At 22.6% G+C, this 19,025-nt stretch overlaps 5 protein-coding genes across 5 annotated transcripts; 2 read left to right on the top strand and 3 right to left on the bottom strand. All coding sequences in view use genetic code 6, as the record gives it.

The window, feature by feature from the left end:
- Nucleotides 1-1,405: 1,405 nt before the first annotated feature.
- On the bottom strand, nt 1,406-4,584 carry TTHERM_00476520 (hypothetical protein; the record flags this gene model as incomplete). The annotated part of the gene is made up of 4 exons (XM_001017360.1): nt 1,406-2,008; nt 2,072-2,221; nt 2,278-4,335; nt 4,396-4,584. 4 exons carry the CDS (start codon nt 4,582-4,584, stop codon nt 1,406-1,408), a joined length of 3,000 nt encoding a protein of 999 aa, XP_001017360.1.
- A 1,936-nt stretch (nt 4,585-6,520) lies between these two features.
- TTHERM_00476510 (coatomer beta subunit, putative) lies at nt 6,521-10,744 on the top strand (the record flags this gene model as incomplete). Its single annotated transcript, XM_001017359.3, has 15 exons — nt 6,521-6,523; nt 6,662-6,799; nt 6,899-7,065; nt 7,153-7,348; nt 7,544-7,662; nt 7,724-7,836; nt 7,900-8,089; nt 8,152-8,302; nt 8,363-8,453; nt 8,568-8,724; nt 8,782-8,941; nt 9,003-9,196; nt 9,261-9,753; nt 10,156-10,407; nt 10,466-10,744. The coding sequence occupies 15 exons, from the start codon at nt 6,521-6,523 to the stop codon at nt 10,742-10,744; spliced, it is 2,703 nt and encodes a 900-aa protein (XP_001017359.2).
- Nucleotides 10,745-11,905: 1,161 nt separating this feature from the next.
- TTHERM_00476500 (metallo-beta-lactamase domain protein) lies at nt 11,906-14,686 on the top strand (the record flags this gene model as incomplete). The annotated part of the gene is made up of 3 exons (XM_001017358.2): nt 11,906-13,409; nt 13,485-13,889; nt 13,974-14,686. The coding sequence occupies 3 exons, from the start codon at nt 11,906-11,908 to the stop codon at nt 14,684-14,686; spliced, it is 2,622 nt and encodes an 873-aa protein (XP_001017358.2).
- A 784-nt stretch (nt 14,687-15,470) lies between these two features.
- On the bottom strand, nt 15,471-16,462 carry TTHERM_00476490 (hypothetical protein; the record flags this gene model as incomplete). Its single annotated transcript, XM_001017357.2, has 3 exons — nt 15,471-15,910; nt 15,980-16,333; nt 16,387-16,462. 3 exons carry the CDS (start codon nt 16,460-16,462, stop codon nt 15,471-15,473), a joined length of 870 nt encoding a protein of 289 aa, XP_001017357.2.
- Nucleotides 16,463-17,281: 819 nt separating this feature from the next.
- Nucleotides 17,282-18,415, bottom strand: TTHERM_00476480 (alpha/beta fold hydrolase; the record flags this gene model as incomplete). Its single annotated transcript, XM_001017356.1, has 1 exon — nt 17,282-18,415. One exon carries the CDS (start codon nt 18,413-18,415, stop codon nt 17,282-17,284), a length of 1,134 nt encoding a protein of 377 aa, XP_001017356.1.
- Between the last annotated feature and the right edge of the window lie 610 nt (nt 18,416-19,025).

The raw sequence follows: 19,025 nt of genomic DNA, 5'->3' as shown, positions 1-19,025 counted from the left end.
TTGGTATTTCTTTCTTTAAATTATAATTTATCAATCAATATGAATGAGGATGCTTCCTTATTTACTATTTTTTGATGATTGATTGTTGAAACTAAATATGCAATTAAGCTATTAAAAAGTGCAATAATTTAAATAGGCTTATATTTATTAATTAATTAATTATTTCAGAGTTTTTGTATTAATCAATGAATATTAAAGTTTTAACTTATCAAATTTTAATCAATAGGATTTGATTAAAGTTATTGCTTTGTACAATAATTAATTAATTAATTATTTGTTTGTTTGTTTATCTATTTATTTAGCTGATTAGTTAGTTAGTTATCATATTTATTTTCAAATTGAAATATAATATTAAAGCCTATTTTAATATTTCCAAAAAGTCAGCTTTTGAAAAATTAATAAACTCTAAACACAACAATAAATTAGTTTTTAAATCCTATTTTATTTCTTTTAATTCCTTAATTATTATAGGTTTTATTAATGTATTTATTTATAATAAATAGATCAATATTAATATGATATATTAAGAAATAAATTAATTATTTCAATATAATTACATTCTAATTATCTCTTTATAGTTTAGAATTATTACTTATTTTTCACTATTTATTTATGATAATTAGTATAAATAAATGAATGGTATTTTTAAATAAAAATGAATCATTTAGTTATTAGTTTGTTAGTTATCTTGTTTATTTTCAATTGAATAAATATTAAAGCTTATTTTAATAATTTCCAATTAGTTTTTGAATAATTAATTAACACAAAACACAACAATAAATCAGCATTTAAATTCTATTTTTTCTCTCTTAATTCTTTAGATGTTATACATTTTATTGACATAAATAATAAATACACCAATATTCTAGGTATAATTAGAAGTAAATTAGTTATTTTTATGGATTTTATTAAATTTAAATAGGTTATATTTTTTTTGTTGATGATTTTAACATTTTTCATAAAAATATTACGTTTTTGAATGAAACAATTTGGAAAAACATATAATCAAAATAAAAGTCATTGTGTTTAACAATAAACTTTCCCCCCTAATTCTCTAACTTTATTGTATTTACTGCCTTTCAATATTATAATTTAAGTAAAACTTATGGGTATTTTTAGAAAAAAATAATTAATTATTCATTAAAAAACATTTTAAAAAACTAATTTTAAATTAAGTTTAACTAATTTATATTGACTAATAGTCAGTTTTATAATTTTTATTTCAACCTAAATTAAAAATAGTTAATTTTATGTTAGTCATTAATTTACTTATTAGTATTAGTATTGATATTAATATAAAAACTTATTAATATTGTAATAAAATATATATGAAATATTTAATAATTTCTTGCTAACAAAATTAGTTAATTAATTAATTAGTAAATATATTAAAAATAAATTAAAATCAATTTTATTTAGAATACATATTTTTCATTTAATCTATCCTTTTTATTAATTATTGACCTGTGTTCATGTTAGTTAAGTCAATATTTTCTAGTTAAATTGAACCTGGTTTACTTTGTTACTGATTTTAGTTGCTGCTTTTAGAAACTTAAGAGTTTTGTAGTTCTTAATTCTGTTTAAATTCTCCCATAGCTTCCATCATTGTATTTTGAGATCTGTTTTCAAGATTTTTAATTTTTGAATCCATAGACTTAATTGTCTTTGTGAAAAGCTCGAATTAATCATTATAGTCTTCTATTAAAGTCTAATATTAATCACACATGCTCTTTAAGTTTTAGTTTTCTTGTTTCATCTTTTATATTTCGTGCTGCTTTTCAGAATTTTCTCTGAGATAGCCTATTTTATCTCTTGTTAAGTTTGCTAAGTTTTAATTTATTTCATTTATTTATTCTTTTTATTCTATTTCCTTCTGTTTATACTCGTTTATTTCCTGTTGAAGTTTCTTCATATTTATTTAATACTGCTGAATCTAGTGATCGATATCAAGTAGCTCCTTTTTTAACCCTCTATTTTCTTCTTCTAGTTCTAGCTTATCCTGTGTAATCTATATTTTTCAATAATTTAAACAAAATCAAAAATAAATCTAATTTCTTAATTTTTATTTTACTTTTTATAGAAGTTCAGGTTTCACTGCTTGTTTCTACAGCTGGATTTCTTTTTCTTCTAACTTTTGAAGAAGTATTTAGAATTTATCTTCTATAGCTGCTATTTTGTTTTCTCTGTCTTCCAACTAGTGGCATAGATTATCAAACTCTTCCTTTAAATTTAAAATAATTTTTATTATTTAAAATTAATATTTATAGTTAATTTTACACTCATTTATAATTTTTCTTTATTCAATTCAATTGCTTCTTTTGTTAGTTCTTAGTTAATTTGCTTTGTTTTTTGTAATTTTTGAGAGACTTCCTCCAACTATTGTTGAAGGTCTTCCTTTTCTTTCTTTATTTTATTAAATTTTTTAATGGCTTCGTCTCTTTCATTCTGCATATTCGGTGAGTGCGATGCTCTTCTATTTGCATCTTTAATTCTTTTTTCTGATTCTAGAATTTTTTCATTGAGCTAAATAATCATGCTTTCTTTGTCTTCTAATTCTTAGAAAAGGAAAGACTTCTCTTCTTTGTTTTTATTAAGAAGGCTGTTAATGTGATCATTTTACTATTTAAGATCTTTGAGATTCGCTACACTTATTTCTAAGTTGTTGACAAGATTATTCTTTTCAGCTTGTAATTGTTAAATTTTTTTAGTGAGAGTTTCAATTTCAAGTTAAGATTCTTCCTTTTGAAATTCAAATTCTTTGATGAATTATTTGTTTTATAGCAATTCCTTTTTAAGCATTTCTATTTTCTACTCATATTAAATTAGTTGCTATTGGCCTTCTTCATCATTTATTTTGTACTACTTTAATTCTTTCTATAATTTCATAATAGCATCATCAAATTCTTTCTTTTGCTTTTAGCTTTACTCCAAAAATTCATCATATTAATTACATTTTTATTCGTACTTTTCCTATTAAATTTTGAGTTATTCTTAAATTAGTGATTTATCTTCTTCACCTTCATTATGCCTTTCTTGCAACTATTTTTGAAGTTTTAAAATAAATTCCTCAGCTTCTTGCTACTATTTATCTCTCTCTTCTATTACTTGTGCATTCTCTGCACACTTTTAATTGTAAGCGTCTTAAACTTCTTAAAGCTAACCTATGACTTCGTCATGAATCTCTTAGAATTGATTAAACTTTTATTCGTATGCATCAATTTAAACTTAAAGTTCTCTTGAATTCTTTTGATTTTAATCTTTTAATTCCTCTATTTCCATACATTTCTACTGATATTTGCTTTATATGTCTTATTTTTCCTTTAAATTTTATAAAGATTCCTCTCTCTACTAACGTATTTCTTGGAGCTACTCTTCCAAACTATCTATTTCCTACTAATGAGTTTATTATAAATACACTTTTTCCTAATTGAGCTGCTCTATTTCTTTGCACTTGACATTGAAATCATTTTAAATAGTATTAACTATAATTTAAGTTTTTTTGATAAAATCTTAGACCTATTCTTAGCTAGAATTGGATTGCTAAAGAAGTTCTAAAATTCTATCCTTTTATTAAATAATCACAGCTTTGAGTCGCTTTGAAAAATTTTAATATTTATTGCATTATTTTAATTTTTAAACTGTTTTCATGAATGATCCTTGATTGGCTTACTTTTATAATTATTAGGAATAATTAGATACAACAAAAGTCAATTTGTTTAAAGACTAAGCATGACTAATTTTATTATCTTAGTTTTTCCCTTTATTTTTACTGAATTTTTAAGCAGCTTTACTTTACTTAAACAAATCATAGAATTATTTATAGATAGTTAATGGATCATTATTTTTTTTATATTCATTTTACATTTATTGAATTATCTTAACCTATTCTTTTTAATATATTTCTTGCTAATTTTATTTTATATAATAGCAGCACAGAGCAGCAAATCCTGTTTTCTTTTTCTTATAAATCAAAGAAAGCAAGACCTTAAACAAAGAATAAAGTCTTAAAATCTAATTCTACTGGCTTTTCATTTCTACTTAACTAAATATTTATTGCTTTTAAATACTAGATCGTAATTCTTTCAACCTTTCAAAAAATGAAAACTTATTTTAAAGCGAATGCTTTTCATAAACTATTTTTAACTATAATCCTCCTTGTAGAGTTTTTTAAAGAATGATTTATTGTTAATGATCAGCCATCAACTGAGCTTTATTCTAATATAACTATATCTAAATCTATCTATATGTGCTTGCATTGTGATCGCCTCCTCCATCATCCTATCCTTGATCACAAAATGATAAAGTACCTGATTTTATATCTTCTATGATTCTATCCTATTATCAAAATATGTTTATACAAATTTCAATCTGCTACTTTGAAAAATAAATAAATACCTTTGACTAAATTAAATTCAATAACTTTCTTTAATTCATTATTAAAGTTGCGTTTTCTTGTGAGAGATGCTCATTTACATCAATCTGCTGATTAAGCATATCAGTTAAAACTTTCCGCGATTTCAGATCATTTAATTCTTTATTTAATTTTTGTATATTGCTTGAATTCAAAAAGCTGCTGTCGCTCATTAAACTTTTTTTGTAATTTGCAAAAGCCTTTCAAACTTTTTGAGATGTAATCACCTTGCTATTTAGATATGATTGCCTAGCAATATTAATTTGTTGAATAATTTAAATTTTGCGGTTGGTTTGGAGTATTATTAAAGTTCCGTCAAATTTTGAATTTGTTTATTTAAAATCAATCAAATTTATTTATTTACAAAACAAAGCTGATTGAACCACAAGAAATTAATTAAATATTTAAAAATCTTTATTTATTTATATTTCAATATATATTTTTTAAATTGTAATTAATTAATTAATTTCTACTATTTAATAAAATTGTTTTTTAAATCTTTACTTGAATTATTTAATTAATTGTGTTTAAACTTATAATGAAAGTAAATCATTTACTGTTTTACTTAGTTTTTAATAATTTTTATTAATACAAATAACTATTTTTTTTGTTTTGTCATATTAAATTTATAAAAATGATAAAATTTATTTTAATACTTATAAAAAATACAATTTTTTATGTAAAAACAATTAAGTGCTTGATAATCCCAATCTAAATTTAAATGCAAATATTAAAATAATTTAGAATTTATTTACATAAAGTAATTTGAAATCAATTATTTAAGTGTTAATTCAAATAAGAAAAAGTAAATATAATCTGTTTAATAAAGTTTGTTTAAATTTTTATTTATTTATTTAATTATTAAATTTATTGTAATTTAAAATATTTCACCTTATATTTTTATGAATTTTCGTCTTTTTAATGAGTTATGAAATGCTCATAATTTCGAATTAAAATTTTTAATTTTATCTCAAATAATGATAAAATCTGTTATTTTAATTAAATTTAATAGTATAAAGGATATATTAGTTCAAAATATAATATAAATATTAATTTAATAAAATTAAAATTAGCGATTCTGTAAACAATCGTAAATGAACCAAAGTTAATAGAATAATCACAATTATTAAATTTTACACTAAAATTAAAATTTAAAAACCAAATAATAGCATTTTTTGCATTCAGTTTAAGTAAAGTATTAATAATGGCTAAATTTTATTTATTAATTTATTAATATTTTATTTAAAATTTTAATTTTAAATATTGAATGATATGTTATTATTATTTTTTAATTTAAATAATGCTTTGTTGGGATTAAAAAGGATATGATCAGTTGGTCAAATTAGAATTAGAATTATTAATGCTGCTTGCTACACGTATATCAATTAATAAGTTTAATGCTAAAATAAATGATAATAAACATCAAATTTAACATTTTTCCATTTATTTAAATAAAATATTTTTAATAGTTTAATGATTTAATTAATATTTTATTTAAAATTTAAATTTTAAATATTTCATGATATGTTGTTATTTTTTTTAGTTTGAATAATTCTTTGTTGGGATCAAAAAGGATATGCTCAGCTCGTCAAATTAGAATTATTAATGCTGCTACACGTAAATCAAAATAAATAAAATAAGCAAGTTAAATGCCAATTAATTTGATAAAAATTAGAAAGTTGATTGATTTATTTCATCTTATTTTGTATTAGAAATGAAAAAGAAAATGAATGAATAAATCAATATAATTAATTAATGAATTAATTCATTTATTTATTTAATTGCTTGTTAGTTAGTTAGTTAATTGAGAGAAATAAAAAAATAAATAAATAAAAAGATATTTAAAAAAGAAAGTCACTGCACAGAATAAATAATTTTTGCGTAATAGATAAGGATAAATCATAATTTAGATTAATAATTTAATTCAATAAAATTTTCATCAAAAAATCACTATAATTATTATTGATTAATAAATTCATACAATAGGATTCGTTGCTTTAAAAAGGGATTAATCGAAGAAACAAGCAAACAAATAAATAAATAAACACTAACGAAAGCTAACGCTGATCAATTTAATAAAATAGGAAAAAATTAAAATTAGTTGTTGAAATGGTAGATAGCTTAATTTAATGAAAGAATGGAGTTATTAGAGCAGTTGATAAACAACATTCTCTAAAAACTCATTTGATTTTGGATTTATTTATAGGATAGCTAATGTATTTAATTAATGCATTTTATTATAAAATATAGCCTTTAAAGTTTGAAATTAAGAAGAAAATGAAAACACGTTCAGAACGTGTTAAATGCGTTGAATTGCACCCTGAACTTCCTTGGGCTTTAGTCTCTTTATATTCAGGAAATATTACTATTTACGATTATTCAAATGAAGTAATTATTATAGATTTGCTTAATTAGATTGCGAGCATAAAGCAAGCAAAACTCAAAATGAATATTTGAAACTTAAAATATAATTAATAAAATTAATAGACAACTGTTAAAACATTTGAAAATTCAGTAACTCCAACAAGAGCTGCTAAGTTTATTGTAAGAAAATAGTGGATTGTTGCATGTTCTGATGATTTATGCGTTCGCGTTTACAATTATAACACAATGGAAAAGATTAAATCATGGGAAGCCCATTCAGATTACATTAGGTAAATGCGAGGATAAATTAAATTAATATAGAATTCATATTACCTTAAATAAGTAAATTAAGATAAAATTAATTTTTTTATAAAAAGAACTATCGAAGTTCACCCTTCTGAGCCTTACTTTTTGACAAGTTCAGATGACGCTACTATCAAGATGTGGGATTTTGAAAAAGGGTTTTCTTTGGCTAGAACATTCGAAGGTCACACTCATTATGTAATGAAGATGTGCTTCAATCCTCGTGACACAAATTTATTTGCTTCAGCTTCTCTCGATAAAACAATCAAGGTAATGAAATCAAATATTAGAAATATACATATCTTGTACAATAAATTATTATTATTAAGAGAGAGAAGCAACTTATTTACATGAATCTAAAACGTGTTAAAGTGCAATAGCGACAAATGCTTATTTATTTATTTTTAGTTATCACAAAATGTTATCCATAATTCATAAAATATTTTATATAAAATAAATAAATAGGTTTGGAGCATATTAAGTAAATCTCCTAATTTTTCTTTGGTTGGTCACGAACAAGGTGTAAATAGCGTAGACTACCACAGAGGAGAACACAACTACGTTATCTCAGGAGGTGATGACAGGTAAACAAACTATTTATTTACTCATTTTTCATTTTTAAATTTATTTCTTTAATAAATTCAGATTAGTAAAAATTTGGGATTGCTCTACTAAGTAGTGCATTCACACCATCGAAGGACACTCTCAAAATATTTCTGTTGCTTTGTTCCACCCCGAACTCCCAATTATTATAACTGGTATTTATTTTAATTGATTTAGTGTAAATTTAGATAGTTAAGTGATATTTATTCAATGAATAGGTTCTGAAGACGGCTTTGTTAAATTATGGCATTCATAAACTTATAGATTAGAAACTTCCTTAAATTATAACTTAGACAGAGTATGGTCAGTAGACATCTGTAAAGATTCATCCAACATGCTTGCTATTGGTTGTGATGAAGGTTCTGTAATAGTAAAAATTGGCTCAGACGAACCTGTTGTTTCAATTAAGTAAACAAATAAATATTTCAGCAATTTTAATAAAAGATTAATATTAAATTATACTTTAATAGTAATGGTAAGATCATCTATGCCAAAAACTTAGAATTATTTACTGCAAACTTGAAATCCGTTAATACTGCTGATAAAGATGCTGTTGTTGAAGGTGAAAACATTCCCAATATTAACAGCAAAGATTTAGGCACAGCTGATTTTTATCCAACTGTACAAATTTTATTATAGTTATTATTCCAAATGCTAATTTAACTTACCATTTTTTAATAGGGTTTAAGACATGCTCCAAATGGTCACTCATTTGCTATTTTTAATGACACTGAATATTCTATCTATAGATCAAACAATTTCAAAAGCATAGGTAAATAAAATAAACAAATTTATGTTTATTTCTGCTCTTAAAATTCATTAAAATTGATTTATTTGTTTGTTAATATATTTTTTTAATTACTTACTTACTTATTTATAAATTTAGTTCATGGAAATGGTTCTGATTTAGTGTTCAATACAAATGGTGATTATGCTGTTAAGGAAAACTTTTAAGTTAAGGCATTTGATGGTTCTTCTAATTAATAAATATTTGAATTTTCTACTGACTATATTGTTGAAGGTCTCTACGGTGGTCCTTTATTGTAAAAATAGATTTGATTTAATTTTAAAACTCAGGTTAATAATTTAAATTTTAAAAGAGGTGTCAAGAGCAGCGATTTTATTATTTTCTATGATTGGACTACTGCAAAGATTGTTAGAAAAATTGAACTCAGTCTCAAAAAATTATATTGGAGCTAAAATGACTTTGTCACTCTTGCTTCTGCTGATGAATTCTACGTTCTTCAATTCAAAAAAGAAGTATTATTTAAAAAAAATATAGGCAAACATGAAAATTAATCATTCAAAAATATTTAAAAAGCTTATTGCAGATATTGCTGAAGATGAAAGTAATGAAGGTATTGACGAAGCTCTTGAAATGGTATATGAAATATCTGAAAGCATTAATTCTGGTATTTGGATTGAATCTCTTTTCTTCTTTACAAATGGAACAGGAAAAATCAGCTATTCTCTCGCAGGAAAATAATTCACTTTCTAACATACAGATAAAAAGAAGTAATTTAGTTATTGATAAATTTCATGTTGATTGCATCACAAATTGTAATTTAATATTTAAAAGATTTATTTTAGGCCACATTCCTACTTAAGATAGACTCTATATGCTTGACAAATTCTTTAACATCAGCAGTTTTGATCTTCCCGTTAAAGTAGCCAAGTATTAGAGCTTGATAGGAGATGAACAATATGATTAAGCAGCTGAATTGATTAAGTAAATTGATCTTAAATATTACGATAAATTGGCCAAATTCTTAGATTAACTTGATAAGAAAGAAATGGCTTTTAATATTGCCTAGGATCCCGAACATAAATTTGAACTAGCTTTGTTATTAGGAAAGCTTAATGAAGCTAATTTGATTGCACAAGAAACTTAAAGTCCTAGTTAGTTGAAATAAGTAGGTGACTTAGCCCTTTTCTAAGGTGATTTAACTAGAGCTATTAACTGTTTCAAACAATCTGAAGATATTAACAGTTTGCTCTTGATTTACACCTCTCTTGGTCTTAGAGAAGAATTAGAAGAGCTTGGTAAAAAGGCCGTGGAATAAAAGAGAATGGTATTTATTTATTTATTTATTTATATTTTATTATTCATAACTAAATTTTATAATCAATTTAACTAATAAACCAATGACCACATTATCAGTATATAAAAAGTTCAAAAATAATTTTTCTTTTAAAAGCAAACGATTTAACAATAAAATATTTTTAATTAAAAACTAAATAAATAAAAAAATAAAATAAATTCTGAACTAAAATTCTTACTTTGAAATTAGTAATTTTTTATTTGATTGGATTAAATAATTTTTTTTAATAAATTGTTTAATTTTTTTAATAATTCTCTAAAAAATATTTTTATCTCATAAATGTAGGTTTTTTAGTTCATTATTGAACTCAATTTTATAAATTTATTTTTTGAATTTTAATTTTTTTGATAATATATTTTACTATTTAAAAAGAATGTTGCTTTCTAAATTTACTTCTCTTTGGCTGACTTAGATAAATGTATTGATGTTTTGGTTAAAAGTGGTAGAATCAGCGAAGCAGCTATGTTTGCAAAGACATATTGTCCTTCTAGAATAAGCGAATTGACAAAGTTATGGAAAGAAGATTTAATTAAAACTCATCATTAGTTTACTGCATAGAAAATAGCTGACCCTATGGATTATATTGAAGATGACTCATTCTCTGATTTAAAAATTCTTTTAAAAGTAAAATATTTTAGAAAAGAAATCAAAAATGATTAATTTAAATAATAAAAACTTAAAGCTTGAACAATTTTACAAAGACCAAAGAGAAAAGAATAAAGATATCCCTAGTTACAGCTTTGATATTTATGAATAGAGATTGAATGTAGATTTATTCAGCGCATTAAAATAAGATCCTAACAGAAACTTAGCTGCAGTTTCATTAAGACCTCCAAATATACCTGCTGAAAATCCTTATTTCAATCCAAATCAAGAAGAAGAGGAGGAAGAAGAGGAAGAAGAAGAAGAAGCATAAGAGGGTGAAGAAGAGGAAGAAGAGGAAGTTGAAGATGAAAATTGAAAACAACTTACTTTATACTCTGCTTTATTTTAAATCCCATCTTTTTTAAATTCTAAAAGTTTGTTTAAAAATATTTGTATGAATTTGTCCATTTATTTTGTATTTTAAATAAATAAATAAATTTGAAAAATATTACAAAAGCATGATATAAATTATTTATTTATTTATTTATTTTATTCTTTAATTTAATTTTTGTTATTCGGAAATCAAAAATAATTTATTTTTAATTATGAATTTTTTATAAATTTTTATATTTTTTATTGAATATGAAAATGCAAATCTTAATTTTCTTATCCTTAATTCATCTCGTTGAATGCAGAATCCTCCCTCTTCTTCTTATGTTAATCAGTTACTTAAAAATTGTTCACATCTTTTAACTTAATGTTTAACTTATGAAAGCTGAATTGTTATTAAAATTGAAGGAAATTAAATTCATAATAGTAAAAAGAGTTTTTAAGTATGAGCAAATACTTGAACAAACTATTAAAATTAATCCTATAAAGAGAATATATTTTAAACAAGTTTAAATAGATTTTAAAAGCTAGAAATTTCTTAGATATTATATTTTATTTAGGAAATAAATTTTATAAATTATGTAAGTATTTGTATATTTTTAGTATAGTTTAAACAAAAGTAAAATAAATATTAATTATTTAAATAAAATATATTTTTACAGTTATTTATTTTCTTAAAATAAATTCATCATTTAATAGTTTTTTTGATATTTCTTTCAATTTAGTTAATTTATAAAATTAAATTTTTATAAAAATTAGCTTTATTTAGTGAGAATATTTTAATTGATTTTAAATAAAAAGAAATTTACTTAATTGATTCAAAAATTAAATTTATTTTTAATAGAAAAAAATAACTTGCATTTTAAAGTTATTAATTTTTGAAGCAATTTTTGGTTTTGTTTTAAATTGTAATCTGTATTTTTATTTATTTCTTTTTTTAATTTTTTTTTATACAAAATTTTTGTAAAGCGTCTGGTAGAAACATCAATTGTATCTAATCAATTACTAAATAATTATAATTTATTCTTACATTTTATTTATTCTCAAAAAATAACTTTAAGACGAAATAGTTTTAAATAATTAATTCAGACTAAACAAAATTAATAATAACTTTTATAAAAGTAAAATAAATTAATTTATTTTTAGCATGAAGACATACCTTTAAATTATAATAAATCATGTGGGCGAATAGACTCCTACAATCATTTTGCACGTTGGAAGTTAAAAATATATTTTTAACTGCTCAGAAAACTTTATGAGATTCTAAAAATTTAATAAAATCAAGCTTGTTTAGGGGATTTGCTTCTTTTTAACTAGATTATCTTCTGAAACTCTAGATGGACTAATTCCAAATATGACTCTTCTATTTTGTAATGCTATGGGATTACAAGATAAGATTTATGGACCTTAAAAATTAGTGAATATGTTTTAAGATATGAAGAGCAAATTTTATATAAAGTGCCTACCTTATTCGTTTTTAGGATTTGAGACAAACAAACTAGAAAATAATAAATAAATGTCGAATTTCTTATTAGGAATTAATGATATGGCTTCCATTTTTGGCTTAAAATATGATGATTAATTTTCAAATAATTTCTTTTAGGATAAGTAAAAGGCTAATGCTTATTTGTATGAAAAATTTAAACAATAGAGCTTAAATAAAAATAATTTCTTAAATGATGCAAGATAGATGATCAACGAATAAGGCAATTATTAAGATGCAGAAATAGAGGTTGTACCTATTTATGTTCAATCTAAATCTGAAGATGTCCTTGCTTATTTAATCAAATTTCAAAAATAAGAATGTAAGATGAATAAAGAAAAACTTAAATCTTTCAATATTCCTGGTAAAATGATGAAAGAGTTTCAATAAAATAAATAAATTGAATTAGATGGTAAAATAATTAAGTTACAAGAAGTTTTAGAAGATCCTTAGCCAGCCTAATAATTGCTCATATTTGACTGTCTTTCAGAAGAATGCGTTAAGAATATTATTAATTGTGAGGATATTTCTTATACAACAACATAAGATTCCTTTGTCTACGCAGTTATTCACATGACTCCTATTCATATCTTAAAGAGTCATCATTATGAATTATTTTTGAAAAAGTTTGATGTAAATACATTGCACATCTTTGTAAATTCCCACATAAAAGAAACTTAAATACCTTAAAACAATCATTCAGATACTTTTTTACACGTATAGGCTACTAACATAATTGCTGAGTAATTTCCAGAAAATTTCCCTAAAATCAGTGAAAACACTAAGAATTATAAAAGCGAATCAGAATTTTATGAAATAGAATTAAATTAATTGTTTCCATATCTTAAAAATAAAACAATTTCTAAAAAAAATTATTAGCTCATTTTTAATTCTAAATAAGCAGGATAAGCATATCAACCAATTTTGTCTTAGAAAAATACAAAAAAATATTTTTTGACTGAAGAATTCTAATCAGAAGCAGAAAAGTTAAAGGTAGATTTAGTCTAAGAAATGAAATCAAACGAATTCATTCTCTTTGATGCTTAAATAAGATAAAACACTAAGAATTATGATCCGCATATTTACTTTTTAGGTACCAGTTGCATGACTCCAACTATTTTTAGGAATAACAGCAGCATTTTAATCTATGAGTAGAGTTTAAAATAAGGTATCATCATTATTCATACATACATGCATATGTATATCTTTATTTTTAATATCTTTTTTAAAAATATCAATTAAGGCATAATGTTAGATTGTGGTGAAGGCACCTATTATTAGTTATTAAACTAATTTGGTGAAGCTGAGTGCTAAGAAGTTTTAAGAAATTTAAAATTAATTGTTTTAACACATGCACACTCTGACCATTACTTAGGATTTTAAAGCATAGTATATTAAAGACACAAAGCTTTCTAAACAGCTTTTAATGAAGGTAAAAAATTTTTTACAGAAGAAGATTAGCTTATGTATATTGCCCTGCCTTGGTCTCTTGCTCCTTGGTATGGAGTTGTAGATTGTTACATGGAAAAAATGAATTGCAAACTCATTTATTTTCAAGATTATAATGGATAAAATCTCAACGATCTCTTTAACTAATACAATAAAAAACCATGTTGCGATAATCAGGTCCAAGAAACAGAACTAAAAGGTAAACAAATTTTATTTTAATAAAGAAAAATTTATTTATGCAATTTATTTTTATTAATTATGTTTTTCTTGTTATTTAAAAAAGAGTAAAAATAATTTCCTAATGAAATGATTTCAAAGGAGGAAGAAATAATTAAAGAAAACTAAGAAAGTTTTAATGAAGATTAAAACATTTAAGATGAAAACTATAATTCAGATGAAGAAAGAGAAGATAACAGAAGATTTAATGCCAAAATTAGAATTATGCAGTTGTCAAATTATTTGAAATCTGATTAAACAGAAATTCATTAATTAAAATAGGATTTTAATTAATTTTTGCTTGTTTCTTTAGGAATACAAGAAATCAAATTTATCCCTGTCATACATTGCCCGTAGGCATTTGGAATAGTATTCTAGCATACATCTGGCATAAAAATTAGCTATTCAGGAGATACAAGACCTTGTATAGAGTTTGCTTAAGCGGCTGAGGATTCAGACTTAATGATCCATGAAGGTACCTTTAATCAAAATATGTAAGAGCATGCCAAGTATGCAAAACACTCTACAGCCTTCGAAGCAATAGATATAGCTATTCAAGCAAAAGCTAAAGCTTTAGTACTGACTCATCTTTCTAAAAGACACTCAAAGTTAGACCTAGGAGACTTTTCAGACTAATCCATAGAAAAAAATAGATTCATTAAATATCGAGTTTCTCAAGCTTTAGATCATTTAGCATTTTAATTATCTAAGTATAGCACTGTTCCATTTATTTCAAAGTGCGTACACAGTCTTTTTCCTAATTAAGATGATGAGTATTGATTGATTAATTAAATTTCTCTATTTAAATATAACAAAATTTTTATTTATAGTTTATAGATTTTAATTTTTATTGTACTTATATTTGTTTAAATTTTTGTTTTATTTCTTTTATTGAACTCAATGTTGCTAATCCAGATATTAAAATATTACCAACTGTATTGGTAAAGATGGTGTACAATATTCTTCTTAAATAAGAGTTACTCATTAAATTTATCTTTTGAAACTCAACTTGGATAGTCTTTATTATCTAACTATTTTAATTTTTCTACGAGTCTGATTCTTATAAGTTGATTTATTTTAAGTATAAACTAAACTAAAATATAAAAAAATAAAATTTAATATTTTAAAATACAAATTCAAATAAAAAATCCTAAAACAATCTTTTGAGACAAAATAAAAATAAAATTATTAATTGAATAAATCTAATTTAACACAGAATAAAATCGATATTTTCAAGTATCTACAAAAATATACAAAATGAAAGATTTGTATGTAACATTATGTAATTTTATAGATATTGATGAAAATAATCTATAAAATAAGAACCTTAATTAATTAATTAATTAACTAAAAGATTTAAAATAAATTGGGAAATATTTTGAAATTTAAGAAAATCTATTTTAGTAATATTAAAATATGTAAATTTATTTTTATTTAACTTAGATGCAAATTTTTGTAATTTGAAATTTCATAAATAAATAATGTATTTTTTAGAGAATTGCAAAATAAAGGTCATTCAATCTCTTCTTTGTTTGTTTGTTTGTTTGTTTGTTTATTTTATCTTTCAAGATAACTTTTTACTGAACTGATTTTTTACTAGCTATTCTATAATTGTTTTTCCTTTAATAGTATCTTTACATATTCCAGTACTATAATTACATGAAATGCACCCATTATAGCATTTAGTTAGAAAGGTAAAATTTTGGTTAACATTATTTATTTTTTTTGAGTTATCTTTTAAATCTTCTTCTAATCTAACACTTTTAAACATTTATTTGAGTTAACATTTTCCTTTTACTAGTTCAAAATTAGATGCGCACTCAGTACACATGTCATCAGAATCGCCTCCTATGCATTATTAACAAGAGTTATGGCACATTTTAGCAGTTACTTTAAATTTTTAGAATCCTAAATAGAGAGATCCATAATTAAACTAACTGAATAATCCACTTTCCCCAAAGAGTAAATTCAATTGATTAAGAGAATCAATATTAGTTAATTTCCCTATTAATAGTAATTAATAAATAAATCACATTAAAAGGAAACTAATAAATCTTAAAAGCTTATTAATACCCGAATTAAAAGAAAAAGAGCGAAAAGAATATTTTTTTTTTAATTGACATTTCGAAATCTAAATTTCTTTTTCTTCTTTGTAAAGATAATCTCCTTCAATAGCTCTTTTTTCAAATTCATCAAGTAGTTATTAATTATCAGACCATACCAAAATACTTAACTCTAATTTCTCTTCATAAGAAGGAGACAATCTTCTTATTGAGTTTTACAGCATAGTGGTAATATGGTCTATTCTCAATTTATTGCTGTTTTCATTTTCTTCAAAAACTTTGCAAGGATCATGTTGAAATCCATTATATCGCGAAGTAATAACAAAAGAGTGTTGAGCATTAATTTCTTCTGAAAGAATAAAACCTATTTAATTTAAATCAATATTCAAGATATATTTTAAGGAGAATTGAAATTACATGCTGTCTGAGACAAATAGCAAGCATTTATTAATAAAATAAGAATATTGTTTTTAATTATTAAAATCTTTTTCATTTAATTTAATTCTCTCTAAGTTATTATTTAATTACTTTCCTTTTTGTTTATAAAATCTTCAATTAATCAAAATTTGATGATTTGTAAATCAATTATTATTATTATTATTATTAATCCTAGTTTGCAAAAATTAATTTAATTTTTACTAAGTTTAAAAATGTAAGTTTATTTTTTATGAATGAACCTAACTAAATACTAGCATAATAAAAGTGCAGCATTTTGTAATTTATAATTTTAAAATACTTCAAAAGTGAATTTTATATGTTTTAATAATTAAAAAAAATCAAAATTCTATCTATTATTGTTATTTAAGGGTTGTTTATAAAATTAAATTAGATAAATATTAGATTAACTTAAAAAGTCAAAGCAAAAAATCCTAAAATTAAAGATATTAAATAAATAAGAAATTATGTATTTTTTCCAAATTAGTTTTATTCGTAATAAAAAACAAATAAATAAAAAATTAGATATAATAAACAGACAAATTATTCTAATTAATATGTTTAAAAATTAATTTATAGGATTTGAAGTAATACTTACTCATAATGCAATTATTATAATATAAATTTTCATTAAATAAAATTCGATTATATTAACACCAGATTTTTTTAAATGGGTTGAAAAAATATTTACTTATACTTGAAACAAGTTTGTTTTGCGCTCTTTAATTAAGGAAACATGGTATATTAAATTTAATTAAGAAAAATAATTTAAATGGCGATTAGTATATTAATATATTTGTAATTTTTTAAGTTTTTAATAAATAAATAATTAATAAATTGTTAAAAGTTAAAATTGTTTTTTTTTTAAATTCTTTATTCAAAGTTATAATTGTTTCTACTTTTTTATATTTTTCATCTAATTAAAGTAATATTATTGATTTTAAAATATTTCAAGCATTTCTTTGACTAAATATTCAGGTTACTCAAAAGGTATTAAATGACCGGCATCTTTGATGTAATCTATAGTACCTATAATTTGTTAATTGCTTAATAACCTTTTTGTACCAGACCAATCCATCCAATCTTAGCCCCCGTATATATAGTGTATAGGTATATGTTGTTCCTTCATTTTACCAGATAAAATAATTTCTTCTATTGATATTTTAGGCTAGACATAAGGCATAGATACAAATTCATGGATTAAATGATCAGTACACTCAGGCAGCATTTAAATAGATTTAAAATAAATTTTCCAATCTTCTTTCTCTTGCTTTGTCTGAAATTCAAATCTTTAGTCTATAATTTTATTTACAAAGTAGTCAGATGGAATCAAAGATGATTGCAAAAACTTTGATAGAGTCATTTTCTTTTCATGCATGCATCTCAAAAATTTGGGAAACAATGATTGTTTGAAAGTAAGACTAGAAGAATATTTTTTAAATTTTTATTTATCCCTCAAATCATATTTAGGTTAAACTGATGATCCAGACATAGGTGATATTAAAATTATTTATTCAACTCGTTCAGGATATTGTAAATTATAATTAAATGAGATAAAACCACCAAATGAATGCCCAAATAACTTAAAAGATTAAATTCCAAGAGCTTTTCTCCACTCTTCTAAAGAATCTACAAACAATTAAGTAGCAACTTCAGCATTTTTAGGTTGTTGAAATTCTATATTTTGCCTATCTGAAAGACCCATTCCTAACAAATCTATGGAATATACTTTATAATTTTAGCTTAAATTCTCGATAATTTTGTAATAAAAGAGCGAAGTAGCTAAATATCCATGTATCAACACAATAACCTACTAATTTTATTCTCCGCTAACTAAAGTGTGAATAAAAGTATCTTTCCCATTAAATTTAAATTCCACATTTAATATTCTTAAATTTTCGCCAATCTTCAAATTAGTATATTTTTATATTATTTCTTTTTCCTTATTTGATGCTTAAACATAATGTTTATTTTTTGTTACATTTTAATTTTTGGCACTATTTTAACCCATTTATTTATGTTTTTTAAATTTAATTTTTTAATTAATTTTTATATTAAAATTCAATCTAAATTTTCTTTTAAAAGCTAATTACTATTTTTTTATTAAAGTATCTTTTAAATTTTATAAATTCTGAAGAATGTTGATTTAATTTATCTATTTTAATCAGATGTTTTATTTGGAATATAGATAAATTTGATATAAAGTGTCTCCAGCAATTAAATAACTTTCTTAATAAAATTAAAATTGATTTTTCTACAAATTAAATATTCTAAATTATTAGTTACAAGTAAATAAGCTTTGCTTTGTTTTTCTATATTATTTTTACTGATGATTTTTAATCATCTTTAAATAAAAATGGAAGTTTAAAAATTTTTCAATTCAAACAAAAAATAAACTTAAATTATGAATCAATGAAAGAATGAAAGGCTGCATTTAGAGATGGGAATCGAAAGTATAGATGTAATCAATATGAATGGAAGTTGAATAAAAAGTATAGGTTAGTTTATATCATTTCTTAAAATTCTATTAATTTTCATGAAATAGAAACTTTCGATTCCCATATCTAACTGCATTATAAAATCTTTAATTGAATCCAATATTTAATATGTTTGTTAATTAG

The sequence above is a fragment of the Tetrahymena thermophila genome (assembly GCF_000189635.1).
Source record: "Tetrahymena thermophila SB210 genomic scaffold scf_8254611, whole genome shotgun sequence".
NCBI classification, from domain to species: domain Eukaryota; phylum Ciliophora; class Oligohymenophorea; order Hymenostomatida; family Tetrahymenidae; genus Tetrahymena; species Tetrahymena thermophila.
Note: the sequence above shows the minus strand (reverse complement) of the source record. Positions and strands in the feature narration are given on the sequence as shown.